This window comes from Panulirus ornatus, chromosome 21 (genome assembly GCF_036320965.1).
Source record: "Panulirus ornatus isolate Po-2019 chromosome 21, ASM3632096v1, whole genome shotgun sequence".
In the NCBI taxonomy this organism is placed as follows: Eukaryota; Metazoa; Arthropoda; class Malacostraca; order Decapoda; family Palinuridae; genus Panulirus; species Panulirus ornatus.
In genome coordinates this window covers 1,346,382-1,373,527 of record NC_092244.1, presented here as the reverse complement: position 1 = coordinate 1,373,527, position 27,146 = coordinate 1,346,382, and the positions used below count along the sequence as shown (strand labels likewise).

The window sequence follows — 27,146 nt, the reverse complement described above, 5'->3', positions numbered from 1 at the left end:
CCAATGCCATACTTTCGTGTGTTAAGAAACCCTTAGAATTGGTAATAACACTACTGTAAAGAATACTGTACATCATCCTTAGTATCATAAAAGAAGCATTCATCTCTTGCTTGCATTAAGATATAAGAATGTGTGAAATGAATGGCTACCTCAACAAGTATATCTGACATGATAAAAAGAAGAAAGAAAAAATTATTCTAATATCATGTCTCATAATCACTGTTTTTACCTACAGGAATGTTCTTTCAACCACAGCTTTGGTGGCCTGCAATACATTGTGTCATACTTACTGGCAATCAAAGGAGAGAGCTTGACTGTTACTGGCTTCCCCTTGCCAATAGGAGGATTGACGTAATCCAAAAGGTCAGCTTCAGTGTCTGAAGCATAGAGGTTGGCAGCCTTGCATGTGTCCATGACAGACCCTCCACCCACAGCAATGTACGCATCAAAGCCACCAGCCTTTGCAAAGTCTGCTGCATCCTTAAAACTAAAATTGGACTAAGGTGATGTAAACTGAAGAAAAAACACTGCATTAGTTTGAGTCAGAAACAAGTCAAGAATAGTGGCATATTACAGGGAATAGTTCACCTAATTGTAATGCACCCTGAATTAAAGCAAACACACATGAATATGTACTTATTAACTTTTGTTGCTTCAGTGTCAATCATATGAGCAATTACTGACATTTTAATATAAAACTGCAGTGACTAGGCATGGCTACTATCAAACAACCAGAAAACCAAATATGACTAATGCATTCATTCCTTCATAATATTAACCTGAATATAGTGACTCTGATGACTACTTAAAGCTAATACAGTACTTCTGATACTGAGTGGAAAGTAGTTGTGAGAGATTTTGGTTCTGAGGACTGAAAAAACTTTTCTCTCTGTGTGGTACCACAGGAATGAAGGATCTTCCAGCTGAGGAAGCAATGACTTTCTCTACCCTTTGCAAACCACTCAACCATGGTAGCAGCAACTTGCTTGTTTTGGGCCTGCCTTCACCCAATCAGAAGCTACATCATCAACCACTCAATCCTAGCCCCAGCATCTCAGGTCTGAATTCAGAGATTGCAGGCATCAACCCAAAAGTGGTCATATTTGGTAGAAAGATTTTCAAAAGCAGGAGAAGGTGAGGCTAGGTAGGCAAAGTACAAAAACTATGATAGAGTGTTTGTGGGGCACCACCTGAGAGAAAAAAAGTTTTTCAATTTTCTAAATCTACATATCTCCCCTGCTGTCTCCCTAAAAGCATGAAAGCCTATTAACTAAAAGAGGGGAGGATTTCGAGAAAAACTTTCAGATAAGAAGACCATACCCAGAAGCAAAAATAAATACCTTCATAGGTGATCAGGAGATACACTAAATCTCTCTCTCCTGAAGAAGGAATCCCCAGAGCCACAGAGGGTAGAGCCATAATATCTAAACTAAGGAGTCATCTTATGAAGGAGGTGGATGAGTGCTAAAGACCCCTTTTCCCAATTTCCCTCATTGAGAGGGTTCTCAGGAAGGCTAAAACAGAGGCCACATATCTCCAATCATATTCTCCATCCATAAATCCTGTGTTGAGCTTATAAAATGAGTTATTCAATCAGTATAGAGTTCATCCTCACTATAAAAGGTTTCAAAGTTCCATGGTGCAAAAATATATGGTCCCCTTGATAATCTCTGGTAAAGTCCAAAAGGGCTATATGAGATTTAACTGGCTATGAGCATGATGCTTTCTTGATCCATTCTTCCACAAGTGGATGACAATAAGGCTATTTCTTAATCTACAGTTTCATTCTCCGCCAAAATTTTAAGGTTTCAGCTTACCTTAATCCCAAAGGCATTGTCATCTAAGAGAAGAATATTATGTCTGAACATGACATGCAATTCATTAACTCTCTGCCCAAAGCTATACAGAAAAGTTTTTATAAGAAGACTCTGAGGAATTACACTGGCAGTAAAGCTATGAGAGTAAGAGGTGGAAGTAGCTGGTAGGCAGGCACCAACCAAAGAGGCATTTTACCAGTACTACCCACCTCAGTATCAGGGTGGTTAGTGACAGCTGCGTAGTGAGCCAGCACTTCAGAAGTTGTCAAGATGCATTCCAAAGACCTGGGTAGTTGTCTTTTCTTTTTGTCTCACTCACACGCGAACTACTGGCATTCTGTATGCAAACATACAATCTCTCCTTGTCACACATAACACTTGACAATACTTAACTCACACAGTTCATTCTTTGGAACTCTAGATCTTCCTGTGGTGAGCACTATGTGCTAGCCCTGCCTTTTGGCAAAATAGTATGAATAATGACAGATGAAGTAGGTAGGACCATTTAAGCAGGAGCAATCAGTAGAAACATTAGATAGAAGTAGCAGGTACAAACACCAGGCAGCAACATTAAGTAGCAGTAGTAGGTTGGAATATTAGGCAGAAACATATTGCCCTTGAGGTGCCCTCTGCTAGTGGCCTTTTATTGGTGAGGCACTAAAGACTGAGAAGCAGCACTGTAGTTCACAACTTAAGGAGACTCTACTGCTGTGGTGAGTCCTAAGAGGGAGAAAAATAAATTTGGATGCAATATTTATGGAATTACACATGGTAAACTTCTCCAACGTTAAGCACTTTTATAATGGAATCAGGATATCTGTGAGAGTATGATTTATCACCTATCACCAATATGTACTGTATGGGAAGGGAGTTTTAAGCTTGTGGGGCCATATTTCTTGAATATGCATGTGTTAAGCACTGGAATAAGTTACCTTCAGGAGAAGGTAATATGTTCAAAAGTCGTTTAGACAAATATTTTATAACCAGGTATACTCTGAGAATAATGCCAGAAATAAACTGTATAAATGACAGCAGTATCGGGGACAGTAGAAGGCTAATGTGCAGTAGTGGGAAGTCAGTGATAGCTAAAAATCTGCTGAGTGAAATCACATTTTCTTGTCTAATTAAATTTCTATTTTTCTTTTCTACCAAACAGCACAGTCATGGGTCAATCAGGCCTCCTGTTGTCTGTCTTTCTCATGTAAACTCATGTAAGCTTTCTGTAATATCATGTACACTCATATAAACTTTCTCTAATATCATAAAACCTCTTAAATCTATGCGTGCTGTCTGCATTAACCATGACCTTAGCCAACCTGCTCCATTCATCCATCACTCTTATCCTATAAATGTATTTCTTTACATCCTTATTTACAAGTTTTTACTTACTTTCATGTTACATCTTCTAATTGCTTTATCCAAAAACAACAGCAAAAATGGTAATGGATTTGACATAACCAACAGATTGGTTTGAATAATTTCCTTCCAGGAGTTACTACAACATCTTTACTGGCATAATCTGGTCATGTCCCTCTCTCACCTTCCAGTGTCAATTTGTATTTGGATCTTTGCCCTAACATATCTTTACCCATGTTATAGCACAGCCGATCCCTGGGGATAAGGGAGAAAGAATACATTCCACATATTCCCTGTGTGTCGTAGAAGGTGACTAAATTGGGAGGAGCAGGGGCTGGAAACCCTCCCCGCCCATTTTTGATTTTCCAAAAGAAGAAACAAGGAAGGGGGCCAAGTGAGGATATTCCCTCTAAGGATCAGTCCCCTGTTCTCAACACTACCATGCCAATGTAGAAAAAGGCAAATTTATTTAAATATATACATATATCTCGGAGCAAAAATGGGTATGTTTGAAGTGGTTCCAACAAAGTTATATGGTTGCGAGGCATGGGCTATAGATAGGGTTTTACGGAGAAGGGCGGATGTGTTGGAAATGAAATGTTTGAGGACAATATGTGGTGTGAGGTGGTTGGATCGAGTAAGTAATGATGGGGTAAGAGAGATGTGTGGTAACAAAAAGAGTGTGGTTGAGAGAGCAGTAGAGGGTATGTTGAAATGGTTTGGTCGCATGGAGAGAATGAGTGAGGAAAGATTGACCAAGAGGATATGTGTCAGAGGTGGAGGGAACGAGAAGATGGGAGACCAAATTGGAGGTGGAAGGATGGAGTGAAAAAGATTTTGAGAGATCGGGGCCTGAACATACAGGAGGGTGAAGGGCGTGCAAGGAACAGAGTGAACTGGAACGATGTGGTATACCAGGGTCGACATGCTGTCAATGGACTGAACCAGGGCATGTGAAGCACCTGGGTAAACCATGGAAAGTTTTGTGGGGCCTGGATGTGGAAATGGAGTGGTGGTTTTGGTGCATTACATATGACAGCTAGAGACTGAGTGTGAACGAATGTGGCCTTTTTTTGTCTGTTTCTAGCACTACCTCGTGCTGGACAGGGGAATGCTATTTCATGTCAGGTGGCGACAGGAATAGATGAAGGCAGCAAGTATGAATATGTGCATGTGTATATATATATGTATATGTATGCATACATTGAAATATGTAGGCATGTATATGTGCATGTGTGGGCATTTATGTATATACATGTGTTTGAGTGGGTTGGGCCATTCTTTTGTCTGTTTCCTTGCACTACCTTGCTACTTCAGGAGACGGTGATTGGTAAGGATATTAAATGTATGTATGGTTCACGGTGAGGTGCCTGAGGATTGGCAGAATGCATACATAGTGCCATGGTATAAAAGGAAAGGGGATAAAGGTGAGTGTTCAAACCAAAGAGGTATAAATTTCTTGAGTATTCCTGGGAAATTATATGGGAGGGTACTGATTGAGAGGGTAAATGCATGTACAGAGCATCAGATTGGGGAAGAGCAGTGTAGTTTCAGAAGTGGTAGAGGATGTGTGGATCAAGTGTTTGCTTTGAAGAATGTATGTGAGAAATACTTAGAAAAGCAAATGGATTTGTATGTAGCATTTATGGATCTGGAGAAGGCATATGATAGAGTTGATAGAGATGCTCTGTGGAAGGTATTATGAGTATATAGTGTAGGAGGTAAGTTGCTAGAAGCAGTGAAAAGTTTTACCAAGGATGTAAGGCATGTGTACAAGTAGGAAGAGAGGAAAGTGATTGGTTCCCAGTGAATGTCGGTTTGCGGCAGGGGTGCATGATGTCTCCATGGCTGTTAAATTTGTTTATGGATGAAGTTGTTAGGGAGGTGAATGCAAGAGATTTGGAGAGAGGGCTTCGGAAGTGGGCCAGTCCTTGTTTGCTGGTGGCTGATTCGGGTGAGAAACTGCAGAAGCTGGAGACAGAGTTTGGTAAAGTGTGTGAAAGAAGAAAGTTGAGAGTAAATGTGAATAAGAGGAAGGTTTTAGGTTCAGTAGGGTTGAGGGACAAGTTAATTGGGAGGTAAGTTTGAATGGAGAAAAACTAGAGGAAGTGAAGTGTTTTAGATATCTGGGAGTGGATAGAGCAGCGGATGGAGCCATGGAAGTAGAAGTGAGTCACAGGGTGGGGGAGGGGGGTGAAAGTTCTGGGAGGATTGAAGAATGTGTGGAAGGCAAGAACATTATCTCAGAGAGCAAAAATGTGTATGTTTGAAGGAATAGTGCTTCCAACAATGTTATTTGGTTGCGAGGCGTGGGATATAGATAGGGTTGTATGGAGGAAGGTGGATGTGTTGGAAATGAGATGTTTGAGGACAATGTACAAAAGGGTACGAGAGATGTGTGGTAATAAAAAGTGTGGTTGAGAGAGCAGAAGAGAGGGTATTGAAATGGTTTGGTCACATGGAGAGAATGAGTGAGGAAAGATTGACAAAGAGGATATATGTGTCAGAGGTGGAGGGAACAAGGAGAAGTGGGAGACCAAATTGGAGGTGGAAGGATTGAGTGAAAAAGATTTTGAGCGACTGGGGCCTGAACATACAGAAGGGTGAAAGGTGTGCAAGGAATGTCTGTGTATGTATATGTGTGTGTGTGGGCATTTATGTATATACATATGTATGTGGATGGGTCGGGCCATTCTTTCGTCTGTTTCCTTGCGCTACCTCACAATTACAGGATATAGCAACTAAATATATTATTTATTTTGCTTTATCGCAAACTCCAGCAAGGTAGTGCTAGGATAACAGACAAAAAAGGCCAATGAAAAAGGTAAATGGTTTGAATGTGAAATACATTCTACAATGTAATATCTTACAGAAACGTGAAAATGAAACAGATGTATGGCTAATACTGAGATGGATTGCACTAGATTTCGGTATAAAGGAATGAAGGAGTGAGATGAAGTGTTGAAAGACTGAGTAAAGATGAACTTCAAGGGAGGCATACAGCTTAAAAGTGAGTATCTTATAATGGGAAGATATGCCAACATGGTACAGACATGAATAAAAGGCACTAGCAAGAAAATCAGCAGTATTAGTCTTCATACAAAGAATGCCAGCAGGCATCTTAAGACCATAGGTTCTATAAAAGGAAGGATAGTGAACACAACAAAGGAAAAAATATGGTGGATTTATGGGTGTTATATTCAAAGTAAGTATCAAGTGAGCAAATTCTCATATGAAAGGTAGGAAACATAAGAGATGCACAGAAATGAGCTTGAGGCTCAGTTAAAAAAACACAGAGAAATGGACAGACAAACAGACATGTAATGGCAAGATGAAAATAGCTATAAGTAGATACATGTGATTAAAAAGATGTATATACAGACACAAACAGAGGCATTCAACTGTTCCAAAGACTAGAAGACTCGCCAAAAATAGCTTCCTTACCTGACATCAGTTGGTTCAATCCGAACAGCATCGAACACTGAGAAGTCAATCTTATGTCTTGTGAGGGAGTCCAGTACACTAGACATAGGTGTCATCTCAGCCAATTTCTTGTCTGTCATTACTAGCACCTTCTTAGCACCTAGGGCCTGCACATCTTGGCCAACCTCTTTGGTTACACCAGGTCCATAACGAACAGTTGAACAAGCCATCTACAAAAGAAATAGACTTCTCATTAAGCATGAATGAAATACAATGACCTACCTGAAGTACAGTTTAACTAAACCGTTTTTCTTTTAAACTATGAATTTCAAAATTCTGCATGATTATTTAATATTCTTTCATGCTGAATATCTTATCTTAATATAATTATACATTCAATCTTTTTTAGCACAAATATCATACAATTAGATACATCTTACTAACACACAAGAAAGTTGTCACTAAAACATATACATGATGAGAGGAATTTGAAAAAATCTGGTAATTCCAGACGCTTCACATGGCCAGCTTCAATCCACTGACAGCACGTCAACCCCAGTATACCACATCATTCCATCATTTTCATACTTAATCGCCGTTTCCTGCATCAGCGAGGGAGAACCAGGAAACAGATGAATAATGTCCCATCCACTCATATACACATATATATATATATATGTGTATATGGGGATAGGGGAGAAAGAATACTTCCCACGTATTCCCTGCGTGTTGTAGAAGGCGACTAAAAGGGAAGGGAGCGGGGGGCTGGAAATCCTCCCCTCTCTCTCTTTTTTTTTTTTTTCCAAAGGAAGGAACAGAGAAGGGGGCTGGATGAGGATGTTTCCTCAGAGGCCCAGTCCTCTGTTCTTAACGCTACCTCGCTGACGCGGGAAATGGCGAATAGTATGAAAGAAAAAGAAATATATATATATATATATATATATATATATATATATATATATATATATGTATATATATATATATATATATATATATATATATATATATATATATATATATATATATATATACATATACATACATATGCATATATATAAAAATGTACATACTTGCTTGCCTTCATCCATTCCAGTCACTACACCACCATACAAGAAATAGTACCCCCTACTCCTTCAGTGAGGTAGCGCCAGGAAAAAAGACAAAAATGGCCTAATCATTCACACTCAGTCTCTAGCTGTCATGTGTAATGCGCCAAAACCATAGCTCCCTATCCACATCCAGGCTCCACACATCTTTTCATGGTTTACCCCCAAACACTTCACATACCCTGGTTCGGTCCACTGACAGCATGTCAACCCCGGTATACCACACTGTAGCAATTAACTCAATTCCATGCATGCTTTTCCCCCTCCTGTATGTACAGGCCCCAATTGCTCAAATTCTTTTTCACCCCACCCTTCCACCTCCAATTTGGTCTTCCACTTCTTGTTCCCTCCACCTCTGACACATATATCCTCTTTGAAAATCTTTCCTCACTCATTCTCTCCATATGTCCAAACCATTTCAACAAACCCTCTTCTGCTCTCTCAACCACACTTTTAATTACCACACATCTCTCTTACCCTTTCATTACTTACTCGATCAAACCACCTCACGCAACACACACACAACCATGTCTCCATGGTTGTTAATTTGTTTATGGATGGGGTTGTTAGGGAGGTGAATGCAAGTTTTGGAGAGAGGGGCAAGTATGCAGTCTGTTGTGGATGAGAGGGCTTGGGAAGTGAGTCAGTTGTTTGCTGATGATACAGCGCTGGTGGCTGATTCGGGTGAGAAACTGCAGAAGCTGCTGACTGAGCTTGGTAAAGTGTGTGAAAGAAGAAAGCTGAGAGTAAATGTGAATAAGAGCAAGGTTATTAGGTACAGAAGGGATGTGGGACAAGTCAACTGGCAGGTAAGTTTGAATAGAGAAAAACTAGAGGAAGTGAAGTGTTTTAGATATCTGGGAGTGGATTTGGCAGCGGATGGAACCATGGAAGTGGAAGTGAGACATAGGGTGGGGAGGGGGCAAAGGTTCTGGGAGTGTTGAAGAATTGTAGAAGGCGAAAACATTGTCTCAGAAAGCAAAAATGAGTATGTTTGAGGGAATAGTGGTTCCAACAATGTTGTATGGTTGCAAGGCATGGGCTATAGATAGGGTTGTGCAGAGGAGGGTGGATGTGTTGGAAATGAGATGTTTGAGGACAATATATGGTGTGAGCTGGTTTGATCGAGTAAGTAATGAAAGGGTAAGAGAGATGTGTGGTAATAAAAAGAGTGTGGTTGAGAGAGCAGAAAAGAGTATTGAAATGGTTTGGTCACATGGAGAGAATGAGTAAGGAAAGACTGACAGAGAGGATATATGTCTCAGAGGTAGAGGGAACAAGAAGTGGGAGACTGAAGGTGGTAGGATGGAGTGAAAAATTTTTGAGCAATTGGGGCCTAAACATGCAGGAGGGTGAAAGGCGTGCAAGGAATAGAGTGAATTGGAACGATGTGGTATACCAGGGTCAATGTGCTGTCAATGGATTGAACCAGGACATCTGAAGCATCTGGGGTAAACTATGGAAAGTTTTGTGGGGCCTGGATGTGGAAAGGGAGCTGTGGTTTCGGTGCATTATACATGACAGCTAGAAACTGAGTGTGAACAAATGTGGCCTTTGTTGTCTTTTCCTAGCACTACCTCGCGCACATGCGGGGAGAGGGAGGTGTCATTTCATGTGTGGGGGGATGGCGATGGGAATGAATAAAGCCAGCAAGTATGAATTATGTACATGTGTATACATGTATATGTCTGTGTATGTATGTATATATATATATATATATACAAAAGTGGTAGAGGATGTGTGGATCAGGTGTTTGCTTTGAAGAATGTATGTGAGAAATACTTAGAAAAGCAAATGGATTTGTATGGAGCATTTATGGATCTGGAGAAGGCATATGATAGAGTTGATAGAGATGCTCTGTGGAAGGTATTAAGAATATATGGTGTGGGAGGCAAGTTGTTAGAAGCAGTGAAAAGTTTTTATCGAGGATGTAAGGCACGTGTACGTGTAGGAAGAGAGGAAAGTGATTGGTTCTCAGTGAATGTAGGTTTGCGGCAGGGGTGTGTGATGTCTCCATGGTTGTTTAATTTGTTTATGGATGGGGTTGTTAGGGAGGTGAATGCAAGAGTTTTGGGAAGAGGGGCAAGTATGAAGTCTGTTGTGGATGAGAGAGCTTGGGAAGTGAGTCAGTTGTTGTTCGCTGATGATACAGCACTGGTGGCTGATTCATGCGAGAAACTGCAGAAGCTGGTGACTGAGTTTGGTAAAGTGTGTGAAAGAAGAAAGTTAAGAGTAAATGTGAATAAGAGCAAGGTTATTAGGTACAGTAGGGTTGAGGGTCAAGTCAATTGGGAGGTAAGTTTGAATGGAGAAAAACTGTAGGTAGTAAAGTGTTTTAGATATCTGGGAGTGGATTTGGCAGTGGATGGAACCATGGAAGCGGAAGTGGATCATAGGGAGGAGGAGGGGGTGAAAATCCTGGGAGCCTTGAAGAATGTGTGGAAGTCGAGAACATTATCTTGGAAAGCAAAAATGGGTATGTTTGAAGGAATAGCGGTTCCAACAATTCTGTATGGTTGCGAGGCGTGGGCTATGGATAGAGTTGTGCGCAGGAGGGTGGATGTGCTGGAAATGAGATGTTTGAGGACAACGCGTGGTGTGAGGTGGTTTGATCGAGTAAGTAACGTAAGGGTAAGAGAGATGTGGAAATAAAAAGAGCGTGGTTGAGAGAGCAGAAGAGGGTGTTTTGAAATGGTTTGGGCACATGGAGAGAATGAGTGAGGAAAGATTGACCAAGAGGATATATGTGTCAGAGGTGGAGGGAATGAGGAGAAGTAGGAGACCAAATTGGAGGTGAAGGATTGAGTGAAAAGATTTTGAGCGACTGGGGCCTGAACATACAGAAGGGTGAAAGGTGTGCAAGGAATGTCTGTGTATGTATATGTGTTGTGTGGGCATTTATGTATATACATATGTATGTGGATGGGTCGGGCCATTCTTTCGTCTGTTTCCTTGCGCTACCTCACAATTACAGGATATAGCAACTAAATATATTATTTATTTTTGCTTTATCGCAAACTCCAGCAAGGTAGTGCTAGGATAACAGACAAAAAAGGCCAATGAAAAAGGTAAATGGTTTGAATGTGAAATACATTCTACAATGTAATATCTTACAGAAACGTGAAAATGAAACAGATGTATGGCTAATACGAGATGGATTGCACTAGATTTCGGTATAAAGGAATGAAGGAGTGAGATGAAGTGTTGAAAGACTGAGTAAAGATGAACTTCAAGGGAGGCATACAGCTTAAAAGTGAGTATCTTATAATGGAAGATATGCCAACATGGTACAGACATGAATAAAAGGCACTAGCAAGAAAATCAGCAGTATTAGTCTTCATACAAAGAATGCCAGCAGGCATCTTAAGACCATAGGTTCTATAAAAGGAAGGATAGTGAACACAACAAAGGAAAAAAATATGGTGGATTTATGGGTGTTATATTCAAAGTAATATCAAGTGAGCAAATTCTCATATGAAAGGTAGGAAACATAAGAGATGCACAGAAATGAGCTTGAGGCTCAGTTAAAAAAACACAGAGAAATGGACAGACAAACAGACATGTAATGGCAAGATGAAAATAGCTATAAGTAGATACATGTGATTAAAAAGATGTATATACAGACACAAACAGAGGCATTCAACTGTTCCAAAGACTAGAAAACTCGCCAAAATAGCTTCCTTACCTGACTCAGTTGTTCAATCCGAACAGCATCGAACACTGAGAAGTCAATCTTATGTCTTGTGAGGAGTCCAGTACACTAGACATAGGTGTCATCTCAGCCAATTTCTTGTCTGTCATTACTAGCACCTTCTTAGCACCTAGGGCCTGCACATCTTGGCCAACCTCTTTGGTTACACCAGGTCCATAACGAACAGTTGAACAAGCCATCTACAAAAGAAATAGACTTCTCATTAAGCATGAATGAAATACAATGACCTACCTGAAGTACAGTTTAACTAAACCGTTTTTCTTTTAAACTATGAATTTCAAAATTCTGCATGATTATTTAATATTCTTTCATGCTGAATATCTTATCTTAATATAATTATACATTCAATCTTTTTAGCACAAATATCATACAATTAGATACATCTTACTAACACACAAGAAAGTTGTCACTAAAACATATACATGATGAGAGGAATTTGAAAAAATCTGGTAATTCCAGACGCTTCACATGGCCAGCTTCAATCCACTGACAGCACGTCAACCCCAGTATACCACATCATTCCATCATTTTCATACTTAATCGCCGTTTCCTGCATCAGCGAGGGAGAACCAGGAAACAGATGAATAAGTCCCATCCACTCATATACACATATATATATAATATATGTAGTATATGGGATAGGGGAGAAAGAATACTTCCCACGTATTCCCTGCGTGTTGTAGAAGGCGACTAAAAGGGAAGGGAGCGGGGGGCTGGAAATCCTCCCCTCTCTCTCTTTTTTTTTTTTTTCCAAAGGAAGGAACAGAGAAGGGGGCTGGATGAGGATGTTTCCTCAGAGGCCCAGTCCTCTGTTCTTAACGCTACCTCGCTGACGCGGGAAATGGCGAATAGTATGAAAGAAAAAGAAATATATAATATAATATATATATATATATATATATATATATTATATATATGTATATATAATATATATATATATATAACATATATATATATATATAATATATATATATATACATATACATACATATGCATATATATAAAAATGTACATACTTGCTTGCCTTCATCCATTCCAGTCACTACACCACCATACAAGAAATAGTACCACCCTACTCCTTCAGTGAGGTAGCGCCAGGAAAAAAGACAAAAATGGCCTAATCATTCACACTCAGTCTCTAGCTGTCATGTGTAATGCGCCAAAACCATAGCTCCCTATCCACATCCAGGCTCCACACATCTTTTCATGGTTTACCCCCAAACACTTCACATACCCTGGTTCGGTCCACTGACAGCATGTCAACCCCGGATACCACACTGTAGCAATTAACTCAATTCCATGCATGCTTTTCCCCCTCCTGTATGTACAGGCCCCAATTGCTCAAATTCTTTTTCACCCCACCCTTCCACCTCCAATTTGGTCTTCCACTTCTTGTTCCCTCCACCTCTGACACATATATCCTCTTTGAAAATCTTTCCTCACTCATTCTCTCCATATGTCCAAACCATTTCAACAAACCCTCTTCTGCTCTCTCAACCACACTTTTAATTACCACACATCTCTCTTACCCTTTCATTACTTACTCGATCAAACCACCTCACGCAACACACACACAACCATGTCTCCATGGTTGTTAATTTGTTTATGGATGGGGTTGTTAGGGAGGTGAATGCAAGTTTTGGAGAGAGGGGCAAGTATGCAGTCTGTTGTGGATGAGAGGGCTTGGGAAGTGAGTCAGTTGTTTGCTGATGATACAGCGCTGGTGGCTGATTCGGGTGAGAAACTGCAGAAGCTGCTGACTGAGCTTGGTAAAGTGTGTGAAAGAAGAAAGCTGAGAGTAAATGTGAATAAGAGCAAGGTTATTAGGTACAGAAGGGATGTGGGACAAGTCAACTGGCAGGTAAGTTTGAATAGAGAAAAACTAGAGGAAGTGAAGTGTTTTAGATATCTGGGAGTGGATTTGGCAGCGGATGGAACCATGGAAGTGGAAGTGAGACATAGGGTGGGGAGGGGGCAAAGGTTCTGGGAGTGTTGAAGAATTGTAGAAGGCGAAAACATTGTCTCAGAAAGCAAAAATGAGTATGTTTGAGGGAATAGTGGTTCCAACAATGTTGTATGGTTGCAAGGCATGGGCTATAGATAGGGTTGTGCAGAGGAGGGTGGATGTGTTGGAAATGAGATGTTTGAGGACAATATATGGTGTGAGCTGGTTTGATCGAGTAAGTAATGAAAGGGTAAGAGAGATGTGTGGTAATAAAAAGAGTGTGGTTGAGAGAGCAGAAAAGAGTATTGAAATGGTTTGGTCACATGGAGAGAATGAGTAAGGAAAGACTGACAGAGAGGATATATGTCTCAGAGGTAGAGGGAACAAGAAGTGGGAGACTGAAGGTGGTAGGATGGAGTGAAAAATTTTTGAGCAATTGGGGCCTAAACATGCAGGAGGGTGAAAGGCGTGCAAGGAATAGAGTGAATTGGAACGATGTGGTATACCAGGGTCAATGTGCTGTCAATGGATTGAACCAGGACATCTGAAGCATCTGGGGTAAACTATGGAAAGTTTTGTGGGGCCTGGATGTGGAAAGGGAGCTGTGGTTTCGGTGCATTATACATGACAGCTAGAAACTGAGTGTGAACAAATGTGGCCTTTGTTGTCTTTTCCTAGCACTACCTCGCGCACATGCGGGGAGAGGGAGGTGTCATTTCATGTGTGGGGGGATGGCGATGGGAATGAATAAAGCCAGCAAGTATGAATTATGTACATGTGTATACATGTATATGTCTGTGTATGTATGTATATATATATATATATACAAAAGTGGTAGAGGATGTGTGGATCAGGTGTTTGCTTTGAAGAATGTATGTGAGAAATACTTAGAAAAGCAAATGGATTTGTATGGAGCATTTATGGATCTGGAGAAGGCATATGATAGAGTTGATAGAGATGCTCTGTGGAAGGTATTAAGAATATATGGTGTGGGAGGCAAGTTGTTAGAAGCAGTGAAAAGTTTTTATCGAGGATGTAAGGCACGTGTACGTGTAGGAAGAGAGGAAAGTGATTGGTTCTCAGTGAATGTAGGTTTGCGGCAGGGGTGTGTGATGTCTCCATGGTTGTTTAATTTGTTTATGGATGGGGTTGTTAGGGAGGTGAATGCAAGAGTTTTGGGAAGAGGGGCAAGTATGAAGTCTGTTGTGGATGAGAGAGCTTGGGAAGTGAGTCAGTTGTTGTTCGCTGATGATACAGCACTGGTGGCTGATTCATGCGAGAAACTGCAGAAGCTGGTGACTGAGTTTGGTAAAGTGTGTGAAAGAAGAAAGTTAAGAGTAAATGTGAATAAGAGCAAGGTTATTAGGTACAGTAGGGTTGAGGGTCAAGTCAATTGGGAGGTGAGTTTGAATGGAGAAAAACTGTAGGTAGTAAAGTGTTTTAGATATCTGGGAGTGGATTTGGCAGTGGATGGAACCATGGAAGCGGAAGTGGATCATAGGGAGGAGGAGGGGGTGAAAATCCTGGGAGCCTTGAAGAATGTGTGGAAGTCGAGAACATTATCTTGGAAAGCAAAAATGGGTATGTTTGAAGGAATAGCGGTTCCAACAATTCTGTATGGTTGCGAGGCGTGGGCTATGGATAGAGTTGTGCGCAGGAGGGTGGATGTGCTGGAAATGAGATGTTTGAGGACAACGCGTGGTGTGAGGTGGTTTGATCGAGTAAGTAACGTAAGGGTAAGAGAGATGTGGAAATAAAAAGAGCGTGGTTGAGAGAGCAGAAGAGGGTGTTTTGAAATGGTTTGGGCACATGGAGAGAATGAGTGAGGAAAGATTGACCAAGAGGATATATGTGTCAGAGGTGGAGGGAATGAGGAGAAGTAGGAGACCAAATTGGAGGTGGAAAGATGGAGTGAAAAAGATTTTGTGTGATCGGGGCCTGAACATGCAGGAGGGTGAAAGGAGGGCAAGGAATAGAGTGAATTGGATCGATGTGGTATACCGGGGTTGACGTGCTGTCAGTGGACTGAATGAGGGCATGTGAAGCGTCTGGGGTAAACCATGGAAAGCTGTGTAGGTATGTATATTTGTGTGTGTGGACGTGTATGTATATGCATGTGTATGGGGGTGGGTTGGGCCATTTCTTTTGTCTGTTTCCTTGCGCTACCTCGCAAATGCGGGAGACAGCGACAAAGCCAAAAAAAATATATATATATATATATATATATATATATATACACTCATGTACATGTTCATACTTGCTTGCCTTCATTCATTCCTGGTGCTACCGTGCCCCACGGAAATAGCATCACTACCCCCTGCTTCAGCAAGGAAAACAGACAAAAAAGGCCACATTCATTCAAACACAGTCTCTAGCTGTCATGTGTAATGCACCCAAACCACAGCTCTCTATCCACATCCAGGCCCTACAGACCTTTTCATGTTTTACCCCAAATGCTTCACATGCCCTGGTTCAGTCCACTGACAGCATGTCAGCCCCAATATACGACATCATTCCAATTCACTCTATTCTTTGCACACCTCTCACCCTCCCGTATGTTTAGGCCCTGATCGCTCAAAATATTTTTCACTCCATCCTTACACCTCCAATTCAGTCTCCTGCTTCTCCTTGTTCCCTCCACCTCTGATACATATATCCTCTTAGTCAATCTTTCCTCACTCATTCTCTCCATATGTCCAAACAATTTCAACACACCCTCTTCTATTCTCTCAAACACACTCTTTCTATTTCCACACATCACTTTTATCCTTTCACCCTCTTCTCTTCTCTCAAACACACTCTTTTTATTTCCACACATCACTTTTATCCTTGCATTACTTACTTGACCAAACCACCTCACATCCACATATTGTCCCCAAACATTTCATTTCCAACACATCCACCCTCCTCCACACAATCCTATCTATAGCCCATGCCTGCCATAACATTGTTGGAACTATAATTCTTTCAAACATATCCATTTTTGCTCTCCAAGATAACGCTCTCTCCTACACATTCTTCATCGCTCACAGAACCTTCGCCCCCTTCCCCACCCTATGACTCACTTCTGCTTCCATGGTTCCATCCACTGCTAAGTCCACTCCCAGATATCTAAAACACTTCATTTCCTCCAATTTTTCTCCATTCAATCTTACATCCCAATTAACTTGCCCCTCAACCCTAATAAACCTAATAACCTTGCTCTTATTCACATTTACTCTCAACTTTCTTCTTTCAAGCAATTTTCCAAACTCAGTCACCAACTTCTGCGGTTTCTCACACAAATCAGCCACTAAAGCTGTATCATCGGCAAACAACAATTTACTCACTTCTCAAGCCCTCATCCCCAAGTGACTGCATACTTCCCCATCTCTCCAAAACTCTTGCATTTACCTCCCTAACTACCCCATCCATAAACAAATTCAATAACCATGGGGACATCACGCACCCCTGCCACAAACCGACATTCACTGGGAACCAATCACTCTCCTCTCTTCATACTCGTGTACATGCCTTACATCCTTGGTAAAAACTTTTCACTGCTTCTAGCAACTTACCTCCCACAGAATATACTCTTAAAACCTTCCACAAAGCATCTCTATCAACCCTATCATATGCCTTCTCCAGATCCATATATGCTACATACAAATCCATTTGTTTTTCTAAGTATTTCTCACATACATTCTTCAAAGCAAACACCTGATCCACACACCCTCTACCATTTCTAAAACCATACTGCTCTTCCTCAATCTGATGCTCTACACCCTCTCAAGGAATACCCTCCCATATAATTTCCCAGGAATACTAACAAACTTATACCTCTGTAGTTTGAACACTCACCTTTATCCCCTTTGCCTTTGTACAATGGCACTATGCATGCATTCTGCCAATCCTCAGGCACTTCACCATGGTCCATACATGCACAGAATATTATCACCAACCAATAAACATCACAATCACCCCCTTTCTAGATAAATTCCAATGCAATACCATCCAAACCTGCTGCCTTGCCGGATTTCATCTTTCGCAAAGCTTTTGCTACCTCTTCTCTCTTTACTAAACCATTCTCCCTGACATCACCCTGACCAAAACACCCTATATCTGCCACTCTATCATCAAACACATTCAACAAACCTTCAAAATACCCACTCTATCTCCTTCTCACTTCATCACTGCCTGTTATTACCTCCCCACTTGCCTCCTTCACTGCTTTCTTTTATACATCTCCCAGTCATTTGCACTACTTCCCTGCAAGTATTGTCCAAATGCCCCTCTTTTCTCTTTCACTAACAACCTTACCTTCTTCATCCCACCACTCATTACCCTTTCTAATCTGCCCATCTCCCACCTTTCTCATGCAACATGCATCTTATGCACAAGCTATCGCTGCTTCCCTAAATACATCCCATTCCTCACCCATTCCTTTCATGTCATTTGCTCTCACCTTTTGCCATTTCTTGGTACTTCCTCACACAAGTCTCCTTTCTAAGCTCATTAACTCTCACCACTCTCTTCTCCCCAACATTCTCTCTTCTTTATTGAAAACCTCTACAAATCTTCACCTTTGCCTCCACAAAATAGTAATCACACACCCCTCCAGCTGCCCCTCTCAGCACGTTAACATTCAAAAGTCTCTCTTTAACATGCCTATCAATTAACAAGTAATCCAGTAATGCCCTTGACCATCTCTCCCACTCATATGTGTATACTCATGCATATCTCTCATTTTAAACCAGGTATTCCCAATCACCTTTTTTCAGCAAACAAATCCACAAGCTCTTCACCATTTCCATTTACAATACTGAACATCCCATGTACACACATTACTCACCCTAACATTTAAATCACTCAGCACTGAAACCCGCTCTCGTGCATCACAGCTACTAACAGTCACTCAACTGCTCCCAATACTCTTGCGTCTCATGATTTTTCTTCTCATGATCAGGTGCATACACACCAATAACCATCGATCTCTCTCCATCCACTTTTAGTTTTACTTACATCAATCTAGAATTTACTTTCTTACACTCTATCACATACTCCCACAACTCCTGCTTCAGGAGTAATGCTACTCCTTCCTTAGCTCTCGTCCTCTCACCAACCCCTGACTTTACTCCCAAGACTTTCCCTTGAGCTTCGTTTCACTCAGAGCCAGAACATCCAGGTTTCTTTCCTCAAACATACTACATATTTACTTGCAACTTTTTCCTTTCACACACTCTTCCAAACTGAGTCACCAACTTCTGTAGGTTCTCACTCAAATAAGCTGTAAGTGCTGTATCATCAACGAAAAACAACTGACTCACTTCCTAAGGGGCCTTCAAAATTCTCACTCCATCTCCTCCTCATTTCACCACTAACTGTTACCACTTCCCCTTTTGCCACCTTCACCAATGTTCCTATTTGTTCTCTTGTTTTAGCACATTATTGACCTCCATCCAAAACATCTTATCCTCCCTAAAGTATACCAATGCTCGCCCACTCCAACTCTCATTTGCCCTATTTTTCAACTCTTGCACCCTATCTGTATTATATATATCATTACATAATAGATAGAAAGACAGTAATTTGAACTGTAAAGAGGAAACTATGTGGGTCTCAACCACTTCCAAAAGACAAAACCCAGAAATATACTATTATGGGCCACAAATCTGTCCACCATGGAAAAGAGAAGAGTAAGGCATATTTGACCACAACCTTTAAATCTCTAAATCAATTAGACTTCATCAACAGCAAGTTCTTCAAATGATGCAAAGATAGAAAAACCAAAAGCCATAACATGAAATTAAACAAGAAACATGTTAGGGGAGATATAAAGAAATACTTTTATAAGAGAAATGGTTGAATGGAACAAAATGAGTAATGAAAATGAATACAGCATACATAAGTATTAAAAGACATATGATAGTAAGTGAAGTTCAAGATATCTCAAGTGTTAAACTATCCTCATACCATGCAAGAAAGATACTGGAATTATATTTAGGTAAAGAGACAAACTGTTTTCATGTACATGAGCAGCGAGATGCTCATAAAGATAAATGAATGGCACGTAGTTTGGTGAAACCAGAAGATTTGGATAAAGTCTTGCATAAGATGAAGTGCAAAGAAGTGGCTGAAGTCGTTGGTTAGGATTTTCAATAAAAGTATGACTCATTTTGAAGTGCCCAAAGATAACTGGAATAACTGTATAGTGGCAATGTATATAAGCAAGATGAACAAAAGCTCATGTTACAGAGTTATTTGTTTGCTGAATATACCTGATAAGTTGTATGGGATAGTGATGACTGAGAGGATGGTGGCATGCATAGAGTTCCAGATAAGGGAGGAAGAACTGGCTTCAGGAGTGGTTGAGGATGTGTGGATCAAGCTCGAGAAACATTTACAGAAACAGACTTGTATGTGGCATTTATGGATTTGGAAAAAGCAAATAATTTGGTTGATAGAAATGCTCTTTGGAAGGTTTTATGAACATATGGTGTGGAAGGAAAGCTGCTAGATGCAGAAACAAGTTTTTATTAAAAAGCAAAGTGTGTGAGAGTAAAAAATGAGAACGGTACATGGTTCCAAGTAGAGATGGATCTGATCTGCAGCAAGAGTGTATGATGTCACCATGGCTGTTTAATTTGTTAATGGGTGGTGATGGAGATGAATCCAAGGATCTTGGGAAAGGATTAGGTATTCAGTCTGTTGAGGTCGTGGGGACTGGGAAGTGAGTCAGCTGTTAGCCAATGACATGGTGCTGGTTTCTGATTCAAGCGAGAAACTGCTTGAATCCATCTACTTATCTATTCAAGCGAGAAACTGCTTTAGTCTATGCCTCTATCTATCTACTCATCTATCTATACTTCTGATGCCCATTTCCTTTGGGAGCTCCTCAAGGGGGTGGCCATAGCAAAAAAAAGTCTATAATTTACAAACTCCAGTGCAACTTTTACACCTTGCCCTCAACAGGTCACTGGCAAAGGCCAACTTTTCAGCACTGTTTTCAGAGGCTCTTACCTCATGTTCCTACCAACTACTTCTACCTAATGTGTCTACCTAATGTCCCAATGTCTCAATGTGATTAAATGTGTAAAAGAAAGTTGAGAGTAAATGTGAATAAAAACAAGGCCAAACAATAAAGAGGCACTTTAAATGGAGAGTCCTTGGAGGAAGTGGAGTGTTTTAGATACCTAGGAGTGGATACAGCAACAAATGAAACCATGGCAGTTGATTTGAACCATGGGGCAAAGTAGGGACCAAAGGTCCTGGGTGTACTGGAGAATGTGTTTAAAGGAATCACTGCCTTTAAAGACATAGATGGATATGTCTAATGGTTTATCAGTTCCACTGAAGTTGTATAGATACAAGGCGTTGGCTTTAGATAAAGCCATAAAGAAGAGGGTATATATATTGGAAATGACTGAGGATGAAATGTGGTAGAAGGAGAGTTAATCATATAAGAGATGAGTAGGTAAAAGATAGGTGGGTTAGTTAGTAAAAAGAGTAGGTATAAGAGAGCTGAAGAAGGTGAGTTGAAATGCTTTGGACATGTGAAGACAAAAAATGAGACGATGACTAAAGGGGTATACATGTACAAAGTGGATGGAATAAGGAAATGGGGTTTATCAAGGAGATGTAAGGATAGACAGAAAGATGCATCAAGTGTTAGGGGCCTGAATATGCAGGAGGGTGTAAGGCATGCAAGGGACTGAACAAATTTGGGTAATGTGGTATGCAGGGGACAATATGCTGCCAATGGGCTGAACAAGGGCATAGGAAGGAGTCCATGGACAAGCTAGTGGGGCTTGGTTGTGGATTGGGGGCTCTGGTTTTAATGTATTACATATGACAGCTTGATAGTGTATGTGAGCAAATGAGGCTATTTCTTCACATTCCTGGCACTAATACTGGTAAAAATGTCTAAAAAATGTTTAACACATTCAACAAAAGCAGGCATATGTCTCTGTTGTTTGATTTCCTCACAAGAGGAAATACTGAGAACTGCTGAAGGTCCAACAAAATGTGATGAGATTGAATCAATATCTACTGAAAAGTGCAGGTAGAGAAACATGAAATCCTTAATACACCCATGACGGAAGAAGAGGATAAAGTTAAGCATGATAGCAACTTTGGAAATGCTTGATCTTGGTGATATTACCATAGGTAAGCTCCTGTAATCAAAGGGGACTTCAAACAAGAGGGCAGAACAGGAAGTAAAGCAATGAAGATAAGGAGGAATGTGAGAAAACATTTTCAGTGACAGTATAGTGGACACAAAGAACAAACTAGCCAAAAGCAAAGCAGTCAAAGATAGAACTTGAAAATTCAAAACCTTATGGGACATAAATGAGAGTTTAAGATATGGAGCCTCATAAATGTACAGCTTTCTCCTCATATGTACAAACAGGTAACCACTGACACACACAAACATTACATATCTTTTCCTTTCTGTCCCCTTCACCTATTACTTCAACTTCAATTCTCTTCAAATACTCTATTGCTTAATGCTTTCAAGGACTAATCTAGCCATATAATACAAGATGTGCAGCTTCTACCTACTGTCTTTATTACAATATTAGGTTCTTGTTCTACATTTTGTTTAAAATTCATAAAAAATTACATATATTCTACTGTCTCTCTAGGATTCATCTTTAGTTTTGAATTCTGATTAACTTTTGTTAATTTGGGTAAACAAGAGGGACACTAACCTCAAAGGCATAATCAGTAGTTTTGGCAGCTTTTGTGGAATGAGGCATGTAGATCCATCCAGCAGAATGAGCAGGACACTGGCATCTGAAGAGTATCAAAGTTATTAGTTTCATCTTATCAGTTTATTTGTCTCTTTACCTAAGACTGAAAAAATATGCAATTCATTTACAGTTAGGGATGATGGTGCTGCATTCTAGACATATCCAGGGGAACATAATTCCATAAGCTGCATTATGGTTAGCCATCATACAAATGAGCAACTGAACTTTAACATCCTTATCACAGTATAAGGCAAATCACATTTGATGTTTTACATTTTCTTTTCAGTATATGGAAAGGAATCTACAAATTTTCTCCTTGGTCATTTATCAATTCTTACTATGTTTACCACCTCTCTTCCTCACTGTACAGGCATAGATTTTGACTTATCCACATGGAAAGACAACTCACATGTCAAGAATCAAAGGAAAGTTTCCTGAACCAAGGCCTCATATAAGGTACTGTGCATGGCAGAGAGTCAGTTAACTGAACACCTGATGACACGATCAGCTCGAGAACACTTGCAATGTCCAAAATTCCTAACCTATACTGATGAAAACAACATATTGTGTCCACACAAAAACATTGTCTGCACCCATATATTTTCAAAATTGATCAATGGCTAAGATTAACTGTTGGTATAAGCATGTGACTCTCAGGGTGAAATCATTATACATCTAATTACTGAAACTGGTAATACCTACATGCCAGACGTTGTCTAATGCCACTATGAAGGTCACCCACACCAGGCCAGCCTCCATTACCCACACCTCATCACCCACACTAGGCCAGCCTCCACCACCCACACCTCATCACCCACACCAGGCCAGCCTCCACCACCCACACCTCATCACCCACACCAGGCCAGCCTCCACTACCCACACCTCATCATCCACACCAGGCCAGCCTCCACCACCCACACCTCATCACCCACAACAGGCCAGCCTCCATTACCCACACATCACCCACACCAGGCCAGCCTCCACCACCCACACCTCATCACCCACACAAGGCCAGCCTCCATTACCCACACCTCATCACCCACACCAGGCCAGCCTCCATTACCCACACCTCATCACCCACACCAGGCCAGCCTCCATTACCCACACCTCATCACCCACACCAGGCCAGCCTCCACCACCCACACCTCATCACCCACACCAGGCCAGCCTCCATCAACCACACTTCATCACCCACACCAGGCCAGCCTCCATCACCCACATCTCATCACCCACACCAGGCCAGCCTCCATCACCCACACAAGGCCAGCCTCCATTACCCACACCTCATCACCCACACCAGGCCAGCCTCCATCACCTACACCTCATCACCCACACCAGGCCAGCCTCCATTACCAACACCTCATCACCCACACCAGGCCAGCCTCCATCACCCACACCAGGCCAGCCTCCATCACCCACACCTCATCACCCACACCAGGCCAGCCTCCATCACCCACACCTCATCACCCACACCAGGCCAGCCTCCATCACCCACACCAGGCCAGCCTCCATTACCCACACCTCATCACCCACACCAGGCCAGCCTCCACCATCCACACTTCATCACCCACACCAGGCCAGCCTCCATTACCCACACCTCATCACCCACACCAGGCCAGCCTCCATTACCCACACCTCATCACCCACACCAGGCCAGCCTCCATCACCCACACCAGGCCAGCCTCCATTACCCACACCTCATCACCCACACAAGGCCAGCCTCCATCACCCACACCTCATCACCCACACCAGGCCAGCCTCCATCACCCACACCAGGCCAGCTCCACACCCTCCAGTCAACCCCACACAAGGCCAGCCTCCATTCACCCACACCTCATCACCCACACCAGGCCAGCCTCCATCACCTACACTCAGCACCCCACAACCAGGCCAGCCTCCATTACCAACACCTCATCACCCACACCAGGCCAGCCTCCATCACCCACACCAGGCCAGCCTCCATCACCCACACCTCATCACCACACCAGGCCAGCCTCCATCACCCACACCTCATCACCCCACACCAGGCCAGCCTCCATCACACCCACACCAAGCCAGCCTCCATTACCCACACCTCATCACCCACACCAGGCCAGCCTCCACCATCCACACACCTCATCACCCACACCAGGCCAGCCTCCATTACCCACACCTCATCACCCACACCAGGCCAGCCTCCATTACCCCACACCTCATCACCCACACCAGGCCAGCCTCCCATCACCCACACCAGGCCAGCCTCCATTACCCACACCTCATCAACCACACCTTATCACACACACCAGGCCAGCCTCCATCACCCACACCAGGCCAGCCTCCATCACCCACACCTCATCACCCACACCAGGCCAGCCTCCATCACCCACACCTCATCACCCACACCAGGCCAGCCTCCATTACCCACACCTCATCACCCACACCAGGCCAGCCTCCATCACCCACACCAGGCCAGCCTCCATCACCCAAACCAGGCCAGCCTCCATCACCCAAATCAGGCCAGCCTCCATCACCCACACCAGGCCAGCCTCCATTACCCACACCAGGCCAGCCTCCATCACCCACACCAGGCCAGCCTCCATCACCCACACCTCATCACTCACACAAGGCCAGCCTCCATTACCCACACCAGGCCAGCCTCCATCACTCACACCAGGCCAGCCTCCATCACTCACACCAGGCCAGCCTCCATCACCCACACGTCATCACCCACACCAGGCCAGCCTCCATTACCCACACCTCATCACCCACACCAGGCCAGCCTCCATTACCCACACCTCATCACCCACACCAGGCCAGCCTCCATCACCCACACCAGGGCAGCCTCCATCACCCACACCAGGCCAGCCTCCATCACCCACACCAAGCCAGCCTCCATTACCCATACCAGGCCAGCCTCCACCACCCACACCTCATCACCCACACCAGGCCAGCCTCCATCACCCACACCTCATCACCCACACCAGGCCAGCCTCCACCACCCACACCAGGCCAGCCTCCATCACCCACACCAGGCCAGCCTCCACCACCCACACCAGGCCAGCCTCCATTACCCACACCAGGCCAGCCTCCACCACCCACACCAGGCCAGCCTCCATTACCCATACCAGGCCAGCCTCCATCACCCACACCTCATCACCCACACCAGGCCAGCCTCCATCACCCACACCAGGGCAGCCTCCATCACCCACACCAGGCCAGCCTCCATCACCCACACCAAGCCAGCCTCCATTACCCATACTTGGCCAGCCTCCATTACCTACACCTCATCACCCACACCAGGCCAGCCTCCATCACCCACACCAGGGCAGCCTCCATCACCCACACCAGGCCAGCCTCCATCACCCACACCAAGCCAGCCTCCATTACCCACACCTCATCACCCACACCAGGCCAGCCTCCATTACCCACACCTTATCACACACACCAGGCCAGCCTCCATCACCCACACCAGGCCAGCCTCCATCACCCACACCTCATCACCCACACCAGGCCAGCCTCCATCACCCACACCTCATCACCCACACCAGGCCAGCCTCCATTACCCACACCTCATCACCCACACCAGGCCAGCCTCCATCACCCACACCAGGCCAGCCTCCATCACCCAAACCAGGCCAGCCTCCATCACCCAAATCAGGCCAGCCTCCACCACCCACACCAGGCCAGCCTCCATCACCCACACCAGGGCAGCCTCCATCACCCACACCAGGCCAGCCTCCATCACCCACACCAAGCCAGCCTCCATTACCCACACCTCATCACCCACACCAGGCCAGCCTCCATTACCCACACCTTATCACACACACCAGGCCAGCCTCCATCACCCACACCAGGCCAGCCTCCATCACCCACACCTCATCACCCACACCAGGCCAGCCTCCATCACCCACACCTCATCACCCACACCAGGCCAGCCTCCATCACCCACACCTCATCACCCACACCAGGCCAGCCTCCATCACCCACACCAGGCCAGCCTCCATCACCCACACCTCATCACCCACACCAGGCCAGCCTCCATCACCCACACCTCATCACCCACACCAGGCCAGCCTCCATCACCCACACCAGGCCAGCCTCCATCACCCACACCAGGCCAGCCTCCATTACCCACACCAGGCCAGCCTCCATCACCCACACCAGGCCAGCCTCCATCACCCACACCTCATCACTCACACAAGGCCAGCCTCCATTACCCACACCAGGCCAGCCTCCATCACTCACACCAGGCCAGCCTCCATCACCCACACCGTCATCACCCACACCAGGCCAGCCTCCATTACCCACACCTCATCACCCACACCAGGCCAGCCTCCATTACCCACACCTCATCACCCACACCAGGCCAGCCTCCATCACCCACACCAGGGCAGCCTCCATCACCCACACCAGGCCAGCCTCCATCACCCACACCAAGCCAGCCTCCATTACCCATACCAGGCCAGCCTCCACCACCCACACCTCATCACCCACACCAGGCCAGCCTCCATCACCCACACCTCATCACCCACACCAGGCCAGCCTCCACCACCCACACCAGGCCAGCCTCCATCACCCACACCAGGCCAGCCTCCACCACCCACACCAGGCCAGCCTCCATTACCCACACCAGGCCAGCCTCCACCACCCACACCAGGCCAGCCTCCATTACCCATACCAGGCCAGCCTCCATCACCCACACCTCATCACCCACACCAGGCCAGCCTCCATCACCCACACCAGGCAGCCTCCATCACCCACACCAGGCCAGCCTCCATCACCCACACCAAGCCAGCCTCCATTACCCATACCAGGCCAGCCTCCATTACCCACACCTCATCACCCACACCAGGCCAGCCTCCATCACCCACACCAGGGCAGCCTCCATCACCCACACCAGGCCAGCCTCCATCACCCACACCAAGCCAGCCTCCATTACCCACACCTCATCACCCACACCAGGCCAGCCTCCATTACCCACACCTTATCACACACACCAGGCCAGCCTCCATCACCCAAACCAGGCCAGCCTCCATCACCCACACCTCATCACCCACACCAGGCCAGCCTCCATCA

General features: G+C 43.9%; 1 protein-coding gene across 1 annotated transcript in view; it reads right to left on the bottom strand.

The window, feature by feature from the left end:
* Positions 1–27,146, bottom strand: part of T3dh (Type III alcohol dehydrogenase) — a 62,370-nt gene that overhangs the window by 32,304 nt on the left and 2,920 nt on the right. Inside the window, exons 2-4 of the mRNA XM_071675436.1 lie at positions 22,050–22,134; positions 6,618–6,826; positions 291–487 (exon numbers count right to left, since the gene is read on the bottom strand). Coding sequence (XP_071531537.1) covers positions 291–487; positions 6,618–6,826; positions 22,050–22,134 — 491 coding nt within the window. The remainder of the gene's footprint in view (positions 1–290; positions 488–6,617; positions 6,827–22,049; positions 22,135–27,146) is intronic.